Genomic DNA, 20,057 nt, shown 5'->3' with positions numbered 1-20,057 from the left:
TGGAATGTCATCTTGGGGCCTGGGATAGGGGTGAGGGAGGAGGTGTGGGGGCAAGTGTAGCATTTCCTGCGGTTGCAGGGGAAGGTGCCGGGTGTGGTGGGGTTGGAGGGCAGCGTGGAGCGAACAACGGAGTCACGGAGAGAGTGGTCTCTCCAGAAAGCAGACAGGGGTGGGGATGGAAAAATGTCTTGGGTGGTGGGGTCGGATTGTAGATGGCGGAAGTGTCGGAGGATGATGCGTTGTATCCGGAGGTTGGTGGGGTGGTGTGTGAGAACGAGGGGGGTCCTCTTTGGGCGGTTGTGGTGGGGGCGGGGTGTGAGGGATGTGTTGCGGGAAATGCAGGAGACGCGGTCAAGGGCGTTCTCAATCACTGTGGGGGGAAAGTTGCGGTCCTTGAAGAACTTGGACGTCTGGGATGTGCGGGAGTGGAATGTTTTATCGTGGGAGCAGATGCGGTGGAGGCGGAGGAATTGTGAATAGGGGATGGAATTTTTGCAGGAGGGTGGGTGGGAGGTGTATTCTAGGTAGCTGTGGGAGTCGGTGGGCTTGAAATGGACATCAGTTACAAGCTGGTTGCCTGAGATGGAGACTGAGAGGTCCAGGAAGGTGAGGGATGTGCTGGAGATGGCCCAGGTGAACTGAAGGTTGGGGTGGAAGGTGTTGGTGAAGTGGATGAACTGTTCGAGCTCCTCTGGGGAGCAAGAGGCGGCGCCGATACAGTCAATGTACCGGAGGAAGAGGTGGGGTTTGGGGCCTGTGTAGGTGCGGAAGAGGGACTGTTCTACCTTTAAACTATGTCCCCTCTTAATAGCTACCTCCACCCTAGGAAAGAGTCTCTGGCTGTCTCCTTTATCTATACCTCCGATTATCAAGTCATCTTTCATCCTTCGTCATTCTAAAGAGAAAAGTCGTAGTTCTCTCAACTTTTCCTCGTAAGACCTTCCCTCCTTTCCAGGCAACATCCTGGTAAATCTCCTCTGCACCTTTTCCAAAGCTTCCACATCTTTCCTGTAATGAGGCGACCAGAACTGGACACAATGCTCCAGTTGGCAGGCAGTGAGTGCAAATGATCCCTGGTCAGCCATGTCACAGAAAGAAAGTGGAGCTTTTTCTATCACTATCCAGTGCTCCAGGCTACAAACATACATGCATAAGACCATAAGCTACAGCAATTTGTACTCCAAGGAAAGTACTAGTTAGTTCAGTTGGCTGGATCATATCAGCGCCAAGAGCACAGGGTTCAATCCCTATTCTGGCTCGGGTGGTTTGGAAACGGCCTCTTTTCTGTGCCCATTGTGGTGCTAGGGACAGACATGTTTTTGGGCAGAAGCTCAAGCAGCAGCATTCAGTTGAGCATAATTCCCTTTCTCTCAGCTGTGCACATAACAGTGAAAGTCAGGATTAAGACAAATAAAGGAGGTCAGTACTTCGAACCTGCTGAACCACTCACCAGAACAGTTAAGGCAAAGTTGGTTTTATTCCAAACCACAGCCTATAACTTTCCACGTACATGTAGTCAGAAGCAGGGAAATGTATTTGCAAAACTGTTAGGGGAAAAAAAAAAACTATCTGCAACATATTATTCCCTTTCACAATAGTAAATGCGCTGAGCCACAATTTAGTGAGGTTAGTGTTTGACCGCAACTGTTCCAGTGCTAGTTCTTGTAAACAGTTCTAAATATTTTTTTTGAATTCTTTAGCACACATGCATCTTTGCCTAGCTCAGTATTTATAAGCGGCTGCTCTGAAGAGCAGGATGATGGCAGTGTCATCTTCTTGAACACTGGAGACCTTGGAATGTGGATACACACCCCTCGTAATGTTCGGAAGAAAATTCTAAGATTTTGATCTAGTGATAGTGAAAGAATTACAGTATAGTTTCAATTTAGGATGGTGCACAGCTTGGAAGGGGACCTGCGGGTGGCAACGTTCCCACACATCAACAGCCTCATCCTTCTAGGTAGGAGAAGTTATGGGTTTGGAAGGTGTTGTCATAGAAACTTGATGACCAACCAAAAGTCACCTTGTACATGGTGCACACTGCAGCCATTGTGCAGCCAAGATGAAGGGAAAGAATGTTTAAGGTGGAGGATATGGTGCCATCTAAACAGGCTGCTTTGTCTAAGATAGTGCCAAGCTTCCGCAGTATTGCCAGTGCTACATCTATCCTAGTAAATGGAGTGTATTCTGTGATGTGCCCTGTAGCTATTAGGCATGCCTATTGGGGATAGGTTCATTACTCACCACAGAAATCCCAGCCTCTGATCTACTCTAAGCACTGGTATTTAAATAGCTAGTCTAGCTCAGTTTCTGGTCAATGGTAACCCCCAATATGCTGATAGTGGTAGCTACAACACCAATAATAACACAGAGTTAAGAGGAGATAGTTAGATTCTCGCCTGCAGGAGATGGTCATTCACACTACGCAATATTAGGCAATGATAAATTACCACTCAAAACTCAAGCCAGCCTGCACAAGGACACAGACCGCCTCAGTTTTGGGACAAAACCAGCTGCAGTCATCAACAAACATGCACACTGCTAATCTTACGGAGGGATAGTAATTGAAGATGCAGCTGAAGATGGGTGGGCCTACGTCACTACCCTGAAGAAATTAGAGCTCTTGAAGTGGCAGTGCCCCTACCTGAGCCAGGAGGACCAAGTTCAACTCGTCTGCTCTGAACAGTTTGATTGGAAAATTTCTATCCTGAGGAACTTCTGCAGAGATATCTGGAGTCGAAATGACTGACCTCCAGCAACCACAACCGGCTTCCTTTATGTTAGGTATAATTCCAACTAGAGAGCTACTCCAGATTCCCAATGACTTCTGTTTTGCCAGGCTGCTTTGATGTCAATGGCAGTAACTTACTTCCCCTTGGTCTAATTTCTTTGGTCCAGGTTTTGACCAAGGTCACAGTAAGTCAGGGGTTGTGGGGTCTGGGCAAGACCCATAGGGAACGTCAGTAAGTAGGTTACTGTCAACCATCACTCTACTGATGATTGAGACTGGACTAACAGAACAGCAAGTGGCTGGTTTGAGTTTGTCTTTCCTCATGTATTTCCAGTCCACCTGAACAATCTTCCACATTCCACATTGCTGGGTAGATGTCAGTGCTGTAGCTGTGCTGGAACAGTTTGGATAGGACATGGTTAATTGTGCAGCATGAGTGTTCAGTACTATTGCTACAATATTGTCATAGTCTTTTGTAATATCTAACACTTTCAGCTGTTTCTTTATATGACAAGTTGAACTGAACTGGATTAAGAATATCAACTGTGATGCAGGGGAGCCAAGGAGGAAACCAAGATTTAAAAAGAATCTACTTGGCACTTCTGGCTGATGAGGATTATAAATGCTTCAGCCTTGTCTACTGCACAGTGTGCTGGGCTCATCTATCATTAAGATGGGGCTATCTGCAGAGCTTCTCCTGGTTACTTTTTTAAAATTGCCAATCACCATTCATTACTGCCTGTAGCACGTCTGCACAGCTTAGATACAATAGTTGTGGGAGCACTTGCATGCCAAACAACATAATCAGAATACAATTGAGAAAGCTGAGGTTGACACCACGTATTTTGTTATGTCTGACACATGCCTTCCTGCACTCATTAAACTTACTTGGCGCTGCTCTACAAAAAGCATCAATTTCAGGTTGACATTTACTGTGGACCATACAAGGCTCAATTACATCCTGTTATTTGATCAGGATAAATGCAGCACTTGTGTACAGATTTCCACTCTGAAATATACAGTATCTGGTTAAATCCTAATTCCTTTAGTATCTTTAGTCTTCCTTTAGTCTAAAAAAATCATGAGGGGTATAGACAAGGTGGATAGCAAGAAGCTTTCTCCCCCCAGAGTGGGGGACTCAATTACTAGGGGTCATGAGTTCAAAGTGAGAGGAGGAATGTTTATGGGAGATGCACGTGGAAGTTCTTTACACAGAGGATGGTGGGTGCCTGGAACACGTTGCCAACGGAGGTGGTAGATGCAGACGCAATAGTGTCTTTTAAGATGTATCTGGACAGGTACATGGATGGGCAGGGAGCAAAGGGATACTGACCCTTAGAAAATAGATGACAGGTTTAGACAGAGGATCTCGATCGGCGCAGGCTTGGTGGGCCAAAGGGCCTGTTCCTGTGCTGTAATTTTCTTTGTTCTTTGTTTTAAAAGAACAAAGTCAAAAATTAGTTTCACAAGGCTTTCAAAACTTTTGAGTGGAAGGCGAGACTAACTGCGGAGAGTCACTCTGGCACTGCTTCATCGGGTAGTGAAATAAATGACAAATTGTACCCGGTTTGCAGGTTTCTGCAATGGTCAGGGCACAGGCACGACCAAACACCACTAAGTCAAGGAGAGAATTTGCTCCAAGTCGATTAGCTCCGTGAACTGAAGCACATGCAGCCTCACCACAGGCATAGAGTCCAGGTACCACGGCATCTTTACCATTTGTGTGGTTAATCACCTGAAAGACAGAAAATGCACATTGAAACATTGTTCATCAAAATTTTAATATGCTGAATCATAATATTCACTTTAGTGGGCAGTCTAAAAAGAAACTTACGCTGAATGAACATTTTAAGATTAGAATTTACTGCAAGCTATTTAACCTTTTAGTATTCTACCATACCTTATTACATTTAAATATAGGATAATAAAATGTGAGGCTGGATGAACACAGCAGGCCAAGCAGCATCTCAGGAGCACAAAAGCTGACGTTTCGGGCCTAGACCCTTCATCAGAGAGCTTCCTCTCTGATGAAGGGTCTAGGCCCGAAACGTCAGCTTTTGTGCTCCTGAGATGCTGCTTGGCCTGCTGTGTTCATCCAGCCTCACATTTTATTATCTTGGAATTCTCCAGCATCTGCAGTTCCCATTATCTCTGATACATTTAAATATATATTGCTAAATGACAATAATACATACAGTTTTAGTTTTACCAGCAGAACAATGTTTCAATTTACACATCTTCAGCTGTGCCCAAAGAATCCTTGGAGGACAAGGCACGTTCCACACTTTGAAACTTTACAGTCAAGTTGAAGCTTAACTTGACGTGCACTGAAACATAGACGGCCAAGACACAGACAAAGACATTCACAATGTCATCAACCAAATGCAAGGCTTCTTTGACGTCATATACATGAATCCAGTTGGTTTGCTCACTGTCTTCACGTCAGGGCTCCACTTTAGGAAAAGCCAACCCCTCACAAAAAAAAATGTCTGCCTCCCATGCTTCAGTATATTTCTGATTCAGAGCTCCACAATGAATGAAGAATTTTTAGTATAATTGTGTCTGACAGATTATTGAGGTTATAAACTAAGGTGGGTAGATGCTGCTTTTCGCAATCTTGACTTTTTAAAATGTAAAATCTGCAAAAAAAAAACTAGGTAAACATGACATGAGGCCAAAGATCAAAGGAAACCAAAGTACGTTTTTAAAATCATAGTTATGCGTGTTAAAGTAATCACAAATATGATACAAGATTTATGACCATCTGGAAGAGCATGGCTTGATCAAATGCAGTCAACACGGCTTTGTGAGGGGTAGGTCATGCCTTACAAACCTTATCGAGTTTTTTGAGGATGTGACTAGAAAAGTTGATGAGGGTCGAGCTGTGGATGTGGTGTATATGGACTTCAGTAAGGCATTTGATAAGGTTCCCCATGGTAGGCTCATTCAGAAGGTCAGGAGGAATGGGATACAGGGGAACTTAGCTGCTTGGATACAGAATTGGCTGGCCAACAGAAGACAGCGAGTGGTAGCAGAAGGAAAATATTCTGCCTGGAAGTCAGTGGTGAGTGGGGTTCCACAGGGCTCTGTCCTTGGGCCTCTACTGTTTGTAATTTTTATTAATGACTTGGACGAGGGAATCGAAGGATGGGTCAGCAAGTTTGCAGACGACACAAAGGTCGGAGGTGTCGTTGACAGTGTAGAGGGTTGTTGTAGGCTGCAGCGGGACATTGACAGGATGCAGAGATGGGCTGAGAGGTGGCAGATGGAGTTCAACCTGGATAAATGCGAGGTGATGCATTTTGGAAGGTCGAATTTGAAAGCTGAGTACAGGATTAAGGATAGGATTCTTGGCAGTGTGGAGGAACAGAGGGATCTTGGTGTGCAGATACATAGATCCCTTAAAATGGCCACCCAAGTGGACAGGGTTGTTAAGAAAGCATATGGTGTTTTGGCTTTCATTAACAGGGGGATTGAGTTTAAGAGTCGTGAGATCTTGTTGCAGCTCTATAAAACTTTGGTTAGACCGCACTTGGAATACTGCGTCCAGTTCTGGGCGCCCTATTATAGGAAAGATGTGGATGCTTTGGAGAGGGTTCAGAGGAGGTTTACCAGGATGCTGCCTGGACTGGAGGGCTTATCTTATGAAGAGAGGTTGACTGAGCTCGGTCTCTTTTCATTGGAGAAAAGGAGGAGGAGAGGGGACCTAATTGAGGTATACAAGATAATGAGAGGCATAGATAGAGTTGATAGCCAGAGACTATTTCCCAGGGCAGAAATGGCTAGCACGAGGGGCCATAGTTTTAAGCTGGTTGGTGGAAAGTATAGAGGGGATGTCAGAGGCAGGTTCTTTACGCAGAGAGTTGTGAGAGCATGGAATGCGTTGCCAGCAGCAGTTGTGGAAGCAAGGTCATTGGGGTCATTTAAGAGACTGCTGGACATGTATATGGTCACAGAAATTTGAGGGTGCATACATGAGGATCAATGGTCGGCACAACATTGTGGGCTGTAAGGGCCTGTTCTGTGCTGTACTGTTCTATGTTCTATGTTCTAAGAAACATGGAATGAATTCATAATATTCTCATTCAGGGGCAACAGTGCGTCCATCTGTACAGAACTGAAATAACAACATGAAATTTTGTTGTTTACCTGGCCTTTATAGTTGGTGGGGACACCTCCCATATTATAATGAACGGTAGGTAGGACAGGAATAGGCTCTTTGGTAACATCCACACCAGCAAAAATCATAGCTGTTTCTGAAATTCCAGGTAGCCGCATTGCAAGCTGCTCAGGGGGCAGGTGGTGCAGCTGTAAGTAGACATGATCTTTATCAGGGCCACAACCTCTGTCAAGACAGTAAAGGGCAAAGACCAAAGGTCACAGAACATATTTCATTAATAACAATTCTGGGCTTCGCCTAAACATGACATAAAGAATTAAACTCCAGAAGAGAGGGAACAGGAATGCTCCCGACATAAGGCAGCACTTGAAGTATGACATGAAGTAGCCCATAGGATCAAGTAGAAATAGATCCACTCACTGGAATCACAGATGTATAACATAGGAGCAAGAGTGGGCCATTGGGAGCTTTGAACATGCTCTGCCATTCATTGTAACCATGGTTGATTATGCAGCTCAGTATCCTGTTAATGCTTTCTCCCCATTTTCTTTGATCCTTTAGCCCCAAGAACAACATCCAATTCCTTCTTGGAAACATTCAATATTGTGGCCTCAACCAGTTTTACGTGGAAGAGAATTTCAATTTCACAAGGTCACCAAACTCTAGCTAAAGAAATTTCTCAACCCAGTCCTAAACGGAATACCATATATCCTTAAACAGCAATCATTGGGATTTGGACTCCTAGTATTTTTAAACATCCTTCCTGCATTTACTCCCACTCCCACCCTACAAACCCCCTCTTCACACTACCATTCTTCTAAACGCCAATGAATAGAGACTAATCAATCCAGGCTCTCTTGCTACATCAGTCCTCCCATACCAGGAATCTTTCTGGAAAACATTTGACACATTTCCTTCCAGAATGTCCTTCCTTAGATAAGGAAACCAAAACTACACAGTACTCCAGGTATGGTCTCACCAAGGTACTGTATAATTGGAGCAAGACATCCTTCCTCCTGTTCTCAAATGCTCTTGCTATGAAGGCCAATATATCATTCGCCATCTTCACCACTTGCTTGCTAACTTGCAGCAACTCGTGGGCAAAGACATCCAGGCCTTGTTTTATCCCTCCTCTTTCCAATCTGTTGGTCACCTTCTCCTAATAAACCCTTTGGCTTGGGTTGTTTGATTATGAAGCACCTAAGGTTATCTTCCTATAATGGGAAGCCTTCAAATGCTGTTGTAACATTCCTTAAATTTACAAGTCTCTGCTGTTTCAGCACCCCAGAAATGGCAATAAGAATAAGATTCTGAAGTATTCGAGATTTCAGTCTGCGTTCCAGGCATTAGCGGAGCCTCTCAGTTTGTCATTTTTCTGCTGATTTTAAGCAATAAAAATGTAATCCAGGAGTGAATTATGCTCCTGCACTTTTTTTAGACTGTAAATCACAAATCCAGTCTCTTATTTTTAAGTTATCTTTGCAACTGCTCACAGCAGACATGAGATTGATGCATCCACTGCAAATTAATTTTCTTGCTAAGCATAACATTTGAGTGAACAGTAAATGAGTAATTTGAGATATGGCAGAGGGAGAAGGTAAGTGCAGGTTCTTATTTTCACAAAAAGAAAGAGCATACAAATCTAGAGGCTTAAGCTTACCTTCCTTCACGAATTTCAATGGTCATAGATCGTGAAACCACATCTCTTGAAGCAAGATCTTTTGCAACAGGAGCATATCGTTCCATGAATCTCTCTCCTTCACGGTTAATGAGGATTCCACCTTCACCACGACATCCTTCAGTGATGAGACAACCAGCACCATAAATTCCTAGGGTGTGCAACAACAATAGCTTTCAGGCACATCACGTTATAATAGAATTCAAGATACAAGTAAAACAGTGAAACTCGGATAATAAATCATCTCAGTAGTCACAGGTGTGACAGATTAGCTGCCACAAAGCACAGTAAGCACTACCAAGTTTGTAAAAATGAGCCTTGGCTGAGGAGAAGGATTGTCACTTAAGTTTGAAGGGTCTACATTCAAGCTATTAAGCGGTTGAAAATTATCCAACAGCATTGTTCAAGCAAAAGCAGGTTAGTTTTGTTTCCTGGTCTTCATCTACACTTTAACCAATAGTAAAACAAAATTATCTGGTCATTTATTTCATTTGTTTACTGGAGCATGCTGTATGTAAATTACATGGCATGTTTCTTAAGTGACAACAGTAATGATAATGCATGTTACAGTAAAGTACTTTAGGACAAGCTGCATTTGAAGCCAGGTACCAAATATGAAAAGGGCAGTGTATTTGTCCATAGGGCCACACAGCAATGAGCGCCCATTAATGGCTGCGCCATCATAATCCAAGGCCTAAACACAGGCTCTTATTCCATAAATCACTCCTTTTCTTTAACTCATCTTTAAAGCCCATCAGTAAAACTACACATCTGGTATTACTTCTTATAGGAAGTGACAAGGGCAAGATCATATTTTGTTTCCTCTTTGGTAAGGATTTACCCTTTTCTCCATGTATCTGGTTCCTTCTCTGACTGATCATATGGCTCAGATTCTGAGATATCAGAAGGCAATCTTGATCTGGGCAATTTATACATACTGAGTCATTTTCCAACGACCATTAAAGGTTTTAATTTTCTTCTGAAAAATATTTTCCTAATTTTCAACGTCCATGTTTACTCAACTCACCCCAACTTCCATTCCATGTTATATTTCAGAAAAGCAGATAGTGAAATGCCAATACCAATCTGCATTCACACCTTTGTGTTTTGTTTTATGGAGTTACATATTACAAACATACTTTACTATTTGAAAGTTACAAGTTGTTATCAAAGTTTACCATCATAGCATCCAAACACTAAGTTAAGCAGGCTATGACCCCAAAATAAATCCTCACGAAAAAAGAATTTTATTTAAGCACAAATTCCACAGGTGAAATCCCCAGGCATTCAATAATCTGAGAAGACAATGTTATTTGTATACTTATAGTGGCTAGCACAAAATCTTCTAGGGTCTTCATTACAAAAAGTGAAGAGGTATAAAATCAAAAGTATACACTAGGCACTAGGAGCAATCTGCACCTGTGGGGTGAAACTGGACAAATTCCAAGTCCTGATTAGGTAACCCAGCTCGAGTGACCATGGCACTTCCATCTCCAGTACTCGTATGAGCTGAAGTACAACTAAAGTAAGTTCTTCCATATCCACTGCAAAACAGAACAAATATTGATCAAACAGCTTAATGGAATGCAAAAGCATTTACTTACCTACAATTGCACAGGACACCTTGTAACGAAGTTGTACTCTCTCTGGACTTTCAGCTATGAAGTAATTAACTAGGAGAACAGAGACAAAGGGCTAAATGGCTGCCTCTTTCCCTTTTTGACCCTGCTTTTCTGTGATCTGACTCGACGGCTTGAAATGCTTCACTAATATTTAGATGACCGCATGCAAACTGCAGAACAAACAATCCTCCATTCTGTTTCTGATATTTGTCTAGGATAAATGCTGGAGCTGAGACTGATGTTCCAGATTGATGGAGGAGGCCTGAGGGCTTTGAGAAGGAGGAGGCGTTTCATTCAATCTAGCCTACTGCTATTCAGTGTTAACCCTAGTGCACTGGGAGTTCGAACACAGACTAGGTGACCACTTTGCAGAACGTGCTCCATTTGAAAAAAAGAGCTTCCAGTTGCCTGCCACTTCAAACACACCATGTTGCTATGCAACATTTGTCTCTGAAATGCTGCAGCATCCCAGCAAGCTTCAATGCAAAGTCTAAGAAGAGTATCTTACTTTCCACTTCGGGACCGTGCACCTTCTAGGCTCAACAGCGACTGCAATAGCTTTAGGGCCAGATTCTGTCCTTGCACTTTTTTTTGTTTTAAAAACAGCCCCCAACCCTGAACCTGTCAAGACAAAAGGTTGCTTTCAGCACAACATACCCATTCTCTATTATTCGCAGCTCTCATCACTTCAGCTTCCCTTCTGTCCCAGCCTATGAATAATACCCTCAGCTGCCTATCCTGTTCATTTATCTCTCTGCCTCTAGCGGCAATCTCACACCTGTTGGGTGAAACTGGACGAAAGCACATTAGCGAATCAGATAGATCTTTACGACAATCAATAGTAGTTACCAGCCACCCTTAAGCATTTTATGAAATTAAAATTTAACCATTTGCTATGGCAAGATTCAAACCCATGTCCCTAGAACATGTCTGGATTTGAATCCAATGATATTATTGCCAAAACAAAGCCTCTTCACTAATCCACTAAGTTTAGTTTAAGAAAGAATTGCAATATTTTAGGATAAATTCAATATAAGAAATGCAGAGATATAAATTTTAAGTTGTACTATTCTACAGTAAAAATCTTCACAGCTTTGTTTTCTGAATGATTTTACTCAGATTTAAATCATCTTGAACACATGAAGGCAATACAACTGTCTAGCAGAGCTGGTGTTTCTCAAAGCTTTGGTTTGGAACAGTGACTTGCAAAGTAACTGATACTGCTAGGACTCTAAACAGTTATGAGTTTTGCCAGCTTGCAACGTCTCTCAACAAATTCTGGAAGTTTTATATTTGGCCTACAGATGGTTATGCAAAATTTCTACCATTTCAGAAATTAGTAGTAATACATTAAAAAAATTTAGTTTTATGTAGCACTTTGCCATACACACAATGTTGCAAAATGCTTTACAGCCAATGAAGTACTTATGATTCATCACTACTATCAAGGAAACATAAAATAAAAGTCAAATGTGCACAGCAAAGTTCCAAAAAGTAGGAAACAAATAAACCATTAGTTTATTTCATCTTTTGGACTGAGTGGGTCTTCCTGGTTTAGACATTGGAAATGCTATGTGCAATTCTTCAACTGATAATTTGAGATTTTTAACACGCTCTTGAACAGCCTTTAGTTCAATATCTCATCTAAAACACTAAGATAGTCTCCCACAGTTTAGGAGTGTTTAATGTAAGACTGCAAAATAATTGCACCATGCAACAAGATCTGGACAATATCCAGGCTTGGGCTGATAAATGGCAAGTCACATTTGAGCCACACAAATGCCAGGCTATGACCATCACCAATAAGAGTATCTAATCACTGACCCTTGATAGTCAATAGTATTACCATCACTGAATCCCCTACTATCAACATCCTGGGGGTTACCACTGACCAGAAACTCAACTGGACTCACCACAATAACAGAGTGGTTACAACAGCAGGCCAGAAACTAGGAATACTGCAGCAAGTAACTCAACTCCTGACTCCTCAAAGCCTATCTGCCATCTACAAGGCCCAAGTCAAGAGTGTGATAGAATACTCCCCATTTGCCTGGATGAGTGCAGACCCAACACTCAAGCAGCTTGACACCATCCAGAAAAAAGCAGCCTGCTTGATTGGCACCACATCCACCAGCATTCACTCCTTCCACCACCACTGATGCTCAGTAGCAGCAGTGTGTACTATCTACAAGATGCACTGCAGAAATTTACCAAAGATCAGACAGCACCTTCCAAATGCATAACCACTTGCATCTAGAAGGACAAGGAAAGCAGGCATATGGGAACACCACAGCTCCAAGTTCCCCTCCAAATCACTCACTATTCCCTCCCTAATAACATTATAGGTCAACTCACAGCAGGAGGACTGCAGCAGTTCAAGAAGGCAGTGCACCATCACCTTCAAGGGCAAATAGGGATGGGCAAAAAATGCTGGCCGGCCAGCAATGTCCACATCCCACAAATGAATAGAAAAAAAAAGCTTACACCTACAGGATAGAAAGTCCATTAGTCTATGATACACATTCTTACCCAGTCGCAAGCACAGTATTATTGGCTCTAAACCGGTGAATAGAACCGTCTTCCATACACAATGCGATGACACCTCGACATTCTCCATTCTCCATCAGGAGATCCAAGGCAAAGTACTCAACAAAATAGCTGGTATCATACCGCAGTGACTGTAGAAACACATTACAACAACTTCAGTTATCAAAGACCAAAAATGGCGACACATTATAGTCACGTTTTCAAACAAGTTAAATTGTACGTGGCTCTAATGACTGTGGGGCAACTACATTGAGTTATCATTTCATTAGCTCAAGGATATGAACATTTCTACTGAAAACAGGTTTTGTTAGAAAACAGGCTGCAGACTTGCAGAGTGATATGAAATCTTGTTTCAAGCCGCTTCACAATTCAATCTTTTTAAATTTCTGATTCTGTTTCATATAAAAAAATCCCAACAATTCTTAGGAAATCACACTTAAAAACACTGGATTTCAACTTTTACATGCTATAAGATAATATTTAACCTTTACTTTACCTTGGGAGCACCAGTTAAACGTGCATGTAGAATAAATAAATTAGCTAACCTCCATTACAACAACTACAGACATGTCAAACGTTCAGCAGATTCAACAGCCTTAAAGTTCTGTGTTCTGATACAAGACAAATCTTCCTTCCAACAGTCCAGGAGAACCAAACATAATAGTAACAATAAGACAGTAAGCTATTTCAAGGGCAGGGTGTAAGAATATTAAGATGGGGTCTGGTGGGGCGAGTCAGTATATTAAAATTGACATCCTGTTGGCAAGTGAGTTAGATGGGGATACTAAGATCAGTGAAATTAGGGTTTTAAAAATCAGAACTGGGCTGGCCCGGGGTGAAGATGATGTAACCGAGATGACAGAGTGGGGACTTTGGTCTTTGGCATGGAGAAGAGGAAAGCTGCATACTGAATGCAATGACTGAAGTGTGGTTGGCCATAGGAGAACAGGGATGGGTTGGGTAGATATGAAGCCCCCGCCCGCCCCAAATTTTCTCCAGATTAGCATGAGCAGCATCAAGGGAAGAGCATCCTGCAGAGGGCTGAGTGAAACCTAGAGACCTTGTATCAAAAGATGGTGAATATGGGGACAAAGATTATGGATTCTCAATTGAGGATCATTACAAGCTCCAATATGTGGAGCGGCTACATGGTAGCATGCAGCATACATCATCCAAGCAATAATATGGAACTGGGAGGAAATGTTCTTGTCCTCCATGTTCTGTAGAGAGCTGGAAAAAGTATAATTGCAGCTGATTCTTTATAAGAGTCCATTTCAGCTTTATTATTGAGGCTGCCTTAGAACTAGAGGAGAAAAGACTAATCAGAGCTTATATTGCATCTTCTCTAGTCTTTCAAAGTGGTGCTGGATCATTGCCTGCCTATTTAAATTACCCTCAAAGCTCATTTCTGGTAGTCACTAGGTCCACCTAAAAAAAAATGTACAGCAAAGCAGCTGCAGCTCTACCACATCCACAAGAGGCAAGAACTCACGCCCAAAAGAATGGTATATGTTGCACTACTTTTTGCCCTAAGAACAATTTCAATTGCTACTTTACATCCCACATTGATGCTACTGGGTGTAACATTATGAGTCCAGTGATCTTTCTTCAATTCTGAAGAATGTAAACTGTATGCTGCTTGTCCATTCAATAAAATAATAGCTGAGCTGATTACTTCACATTCCCACATACCCCCACTGACCTTTTACTCCATAGATTCCTCAAGCAACCTCTCTGTCTTAACAATATATTCAAAGCCTGTCCTCGTCAAAGGGCAGTGGAAGCAGAGTTACACGACTCTTGGAGAAAGAACCTCATATCTTACATAAGCAACTATTTATTTTTAAAGCAACTCCTAGTTCTAGGTTCTCCTACAAGAATAGACAGGGAACTTGCAAGTCTTCATGCTGTCTTAGCAGCAACCTAGAACCATCTCTCAGAACATATAGTTCAAAAAAGCAACTTTAACTCTGGTTTTGCCCAAATAGGCTGATCCACTCTTTGTAGAGCCTCAATTACCATTCAATAATTGCCACCTGCTTGAACACTCTTCCAGCCTGGCTGGAACCAATTCCCACGTACTGACCTCAATAATAGCCAACTTCTGCCATCTGTTTAAACAGAATGCTGTTTCTAGGTTCAGTGTGTCTTAGTACTTTATTTTAAATCAAGGCGCAGTCTGCGGTTAATCTCTTAGCCTGGCAAAAACACAAAGGTTGTTTTGTCTGTTCTTTTCTTTTTCGATAAACTGTTCCAAAGTCCACTAGTCATTTCCGGCTCAATTCAAAAGTGGAAAAAGAATAAAGTAATAAAAAAAACTAAGAATTCAGATAATACTACTGAAATGCTATGAGTGTTTCTGACTGAACTACCATTTCAGGTAGTGAGTTCCAGACATGAAAAATATTTCTAAGCTCCCCTCTTAGCCTTCTATCTTAAATCTGTGACCCTAGCTAGCAACCCCTCACCCTATTCATGTCCGTCAAACTTATACACCTGTTAGTCCCTGTCTCAGCCTTCATTGCTCCAAAGAAAACAACAAACATTCCTATGTGGTGGCTAGAACTGCACACAGTACTGCAGCTGTAGACCAACGTGTACAAATAGCACCTTTCTCAGAAAGGATCTTAATGGCTCAGCACTCTAAGTCATTGCTTACTCTTCTAAACAGTAGATACAAGACTAGCCTATCAAACATTGTTCATTAGGTATCCCATCCTTTCCAGGTTTTAATCTAATGTCACTGAACTGCCTACAAGTGCAGCTATATCTGTTTTTAAAAGGAAGATGACCAAATTCTGTGCATGTTATTCCTGATAAAATCCCACTAATGCCATAAAAATGAAGCATAAACCCTACATTTGTATTCAAGTTCTTTCACAAACGATAAAATTCTATTAGCTTCCCAAAGTACTTACAGCACCTACATACTAACCTTTTCCAATTCATGCACGAGAACACCAAGATCCCTCTGCACCTCAGAGTTCTGCAATCTCTCACTAGTTAGATAATATGCTTCCTCCTTATTCTTCTGACCAAACAAGTGATCAATTACATATTTTCCTACATTGTATTCCATTTGACAAATCTTTACCTATCCATATCTTTATATGACTTCTTTGTGTCCACTTCACAGCTCTGTTTTCATCCTATCCTTCTGTATCCAGCAAATTCAGCAATCATAACTTTGGTCCTTTATCCAAGTCATTATATAAATTATGTAAAAGTTGAAATTCTAACACTGATCCCTGCGGCACACCACTCGTTACAGCTTGCCAAGTAGAAATTGAGCCATTTATATCTAGTGTCTGCTTCCTGTTAGCTGGCCCACCTATTTATGCCAATGTTACCCACTATATTGTGTACATTTAGTTTCCACAATAACCTTTGATGTGGCATTTTATCAAATGCCTTCTGTAAATCTAATTACAGTACACCAATCAGTTCCAATTTATTCACAGATAATACATAGAAACATAGAACTTGGGAAAAATTGAACACTTCTTGCTCCATGAAACACCAGCTTCAAGGTGTTCAGTTATCAGAGAATCAGTTTCTCAGTTGACTGAAAGTAAATGTAACAGTCTCCATCATCAATTACTGCTCACTAGTCCATGGATCAAATCAACTTCTTATTGCCAGAAAAAGTTGCATCAGGACATCCCCTCAGCTCCAATTATTTGGAATTATAGAAAAACTTGTCTTTTAACTTGTCTCATTTTCCTCAGTTCAGAGGGGTGGCCATGGGTACCGATGTGGGCCCCAGTTATGTCTGTCTCTTTGTTGGGTATGTGGAACATTCCTTGTTCCAGTACTACTCCATTCCCCATCCACAGCGCTTTCTCCTATATAGCGATGATATCAGTGTTGCTTCCCTCCCTCAATTGGAATTGATAAACTTCATCAATTTTGCTTCTAATTTCCACCTGCCCTCACTTTCACCAGGTCTAAGTCTGACTCTTCCCTCCATTTTTTCAACATGTGTTTCCATTTTTGGGGATAAACTGGCCGGTAATATTCACTATAAATCCACCAAATCCCACAACTATTCACGCTTTACATCCTTGCAACCTGTTTCCTGTAAAGACTCCATTCCATTCTTTCAGTCCCACTGTATCCATCGCATATATTCCAATGAGGCCAAATTCAACAAAGAAAACTCCGAAATGTCCACCTTCTCCCTCTAGAATATTCCCCAGCACCATTGTTGACAGGGCTCTCAACCATGTCTAACACATCTCCCACATTTCTGCCTTCACCACCTCTCTTCCCTCCCGCAACAGCGATAGGGTTCCCCTTTGTCCTTAACTAACCTCCCACCAACATCCACATTCAGAAGAAGAGCCACTATTTTCGTCACCTCCGGTGAGATGCCAACACCAGACACATATTCCCCTCTCCTCCCTTGTCCACCTTCCACAGGGACTATCCCTCTAGGACACCCTGATCCACTCTTCCTTCACTCCCAACACTACCCCCAACACCCCCACCTGCAATTGAAGATGTAACACCTGCCCATTCACATTCCCCCTCCCCAGTATCCAAAGGCCCAAATATACTTTAACTGCACTTCTCACAATCTAGTCTACTGCATCAGTTGCTTCCAATGTGGTCTCCACCACATTGGGGAAGACTGGGACACTGCTTCACAGAACACCTGCGTTCCCTGGCTAACATGTGAGAGTCAGACTTGCTGCGGTGCTCCGGCGAAGCTCAGCACAAGCTAGAAGAACACTACCTCATTTTCCACTTGGGGATTCTGCAGCCCTTCAGACTCCATATCGAGTTCAATAATCTTAGAGCCTGAACTAGTCCCCAGTTTTCACAAAGTTAAAAGATTTTAAAACGTGCATAGAATTCCCTAATTTATCTGTCTTTTAGACACAGGTTGACAGAAAGCACAGAACAGATTCCTTATATAAAAAGTAGCAATTCTTGTTTAAGTAAACAGACCCTACCTACAGAAACAATTATGAACCAGCAACATAACAACTAGTTAAAATTCTAACCACTGATAAACTCTAACAAACAGGCAGGAATAAATAAACAAGTGCGTAGGATGGAGAGAACACTCAAAGACAATTAAATGATTCTTGTTCACAGAGTTTCTGGACATGGTATTTTATGTTTGTCAGGACATGGCTGCTCTGTGATTGATCTGGATTCTTCTCCTGCCCTTGCAGACACCTTATGGCTTCTCTCGATTTCATTCACAGGCCCCAACTGTTCAGCTACCTAGCAACCAATTACAACTGTTGTCAGACAGGAGGCCTTTGTCATTGGTTCCCAGTCCATAATTCAATCAGCTATTTGTTGCCAATCAAAGCTCCATTTGTATGGCTTTGACTGGTCCATAAACTGGAATTCCACTACTGCTTGAAATAAACTGCAGAGTAAAGTACTTACAATTAGCATTGTTTTAAAAAAAAGGGACAGGAATCCTTTAACAATGCTTGGTTTTTAAAGCTGTAATTTTCCCATTTCAACTCACAATCAAAAATACAGGAAAAAAAAGTCTTTACAAACACGGTCCTCCTTTACAATGCACTTTAAACCTAGTTCAATTACCTAATTGAGAGACTTAGTGTCGAATTTTGTTTGTTAATACTTTCGTACAGAGACTTGGAATATATTATTACACTGAAGATGATAAAGCAACACAAACTGTTCCTGAAAAGGAAACATAAGATATGTTCGCATTTAGGGAACTTAATCTAACTCTTCTGATGAATGACTGATCTCCAAAAATACTAATTTTATCCCTTTATTTTATAAGTGTTTAAGGTATCAGTCAACATGTCTTACCCTGCCATATAGAGTATGCAGTAAAGAGTGTCCTGTCCGATCTGCAACACAACAGCAGCGGTGAGCCTGTCCCCCTTTTCCATATTGCAGGCTTTGCCCACCAAATGCACGTTGATAGATCTTGCCTGCCTCAGTCCTACTGAAAGGCATTCCATAATTTTCCAGCTGGTGTAAAGACAAGAGAAAACACCAAACACCACATTTGTTAACAGCTCATTTTTCTAGAAAAATATTTAGACTCCAAGGCCTAAAAGCTGACAATTAAAAGTTGCTTTGCATCACTCTCGTTACTTCAGCATCTCCCACAACGTCCTGTCCTCCTGACATGTTTCTATTATAAAGGCAGCCACAGAAATCCTCAATGCAGGAGTTGCTAAAAGTAATCAGTTTGTGTGGAAATAAGGAAGAGCAAGGGACAGAAGTCATGAGTGGGAGTATTCTATAGGGTCCAGAGGAATTGCCTCACTATAAGACTAGTGTAAATTAGGATACAATGGATGCATGTAAAAAGGGCACTGCAATTGTCATAGGCGATTTTAATCTGCATTTGACTGGATAATTTAGTGGAGTAAGAGCAACATGGAAGACAAATTGGTAGAGTCCAAATTTAGATCTAGTAATATGTAGTGAGGTGGAATTAATAAGCAATTTTGGATTTATCAATCGCCCAGGTGGGAAGTGTACATAACATGGCAGCATTTGAAACGTGATAGATAAGTTGATGGCACAAAGAAATATGAATAAAAAGAAGTGAATGAACAGTGGCAGATTTTTTTCAGCAGGTATTTCATAATGCTCAACAAAAGTTTATTTTGGTCAAGAAGAATTTGGTGAGAAGGATGAACCACATGTGGTGAACAAAAGGAGGTCAAGAAGGGCATCCGATCAAAAACTAAGAGCAAGCAAACTAAGAGCAACACAGAGCAAGTAAAACTAGTGGCAATGTGGAAGATTTGACTCTTTACTCTCCCGACTGTTTTTTCCCCCCGAGAATATTTTTTTAAAAAGCAGCTAAACAGAGTATGGCATTCTTGCAGGATAAAACTGAGGAAGCGACTACAGGGCACAGGGAAATGGAAGATATCAAACCAGTATTTTGCAAGTCTTCACACTGGAGGTCACCGTAAACACTCCAAGGAGATTAGATAAGCAAGGTGCAAAATGGGAGGAACGGTCTTAAAGTCTTTATCATGAGAAACAAGGTATTTGACAAATTTATGATACCAAAAGCAGGTAAGTCACCAGGGTCTGATGGCCAACTTTGAAGGGTTTTAAAGGAAGTGGCTGCAGAGATAGTGGAATTATTGGTCAAAATATCCCAGAACTCTCTGGATTCTGATGGGTTTGGGCAGATTGGGAAACCACTGATATGACATCCCGGTTCAAGGACAGGAAACAGAAAACAGAAGGCCAGTCTCTCCAACAATTGGTCATTGGGAAAATGTTACAGTCCATTATAAAAGGAAGAAGGATTAGAGCTTTTTGAACAGCTTAATGTATTCAAAGAATCAACTTGGTTTTGAAAGTAATGTTTGACAAACATGATAGAGCTCA

At 41.7% G+C, this 20,057-nt stretch overlaps 1 protein-coding gene across 1 annotated transcript in view; it reads right to left on the bottom strand.

Annotated features, from left to right (window-relative positions):
- Nucleotides 1-20,057, bottom strand: part of sdha (succinate dehydrogenase complex, subunit A, flavoprotein (Fp)) — a 36,019-nt gene that overhangs the window by 8,888 nt on the left and 7,074 nt on the right. Inside the window, exons 5-10 of the mRNA XM_048529548.2 lie at nucleotides 18,504-18,668; nucleotides 12,681-12,829; nucleotides 9,949-10,073; nucleotides 8,512-8,680; nucleotides 6,881-7,076; nucleotides 4,295-4,466 (exon numbers count right to left, since the gene is read on the bottom strand). Coding sequence (XP_048385505.1) covers nucleotides 4,295-4,466; nucleotides 6,881-7,076; nucleotides 8,512-8,680; nucleotides 9,949-10,073; nucleotides 12,681-12,829; nucleotides 18,504-18,668 — 976 coding nt within the window. The remainder of the gene's footprint in view (nucleotides 1-4,294; nucleotides 4,467-6,880; nucleotides 7,077-8,511; nucleotides 8,681-9,948; nucleotides 10,074-12,680; nucleotides 12,830-18,503; nucleotides 18,669-20,057) is intronic.

The sequence above is a fragment of the Stegostoma tigrinum genome, chromosome 5 (assembly GCF_030684315.1).
Source record: "Stegostoma tigrinum isolate sSteTig4 chromosome 5, sSteTig4.hap1, whole genome shotgun sequence".
NCBI classification, from domain to species: domain Eukaryota; kingdom Metazoa; phylum Chordata; class Chondrichthyes; order Orectolobiformes; family Stegostomatidae; genus Stegostoma; species Stegostoma tigrinum.
This window is presented reverse-complemented; position numbering and strand designations above follow the sequence as displayed.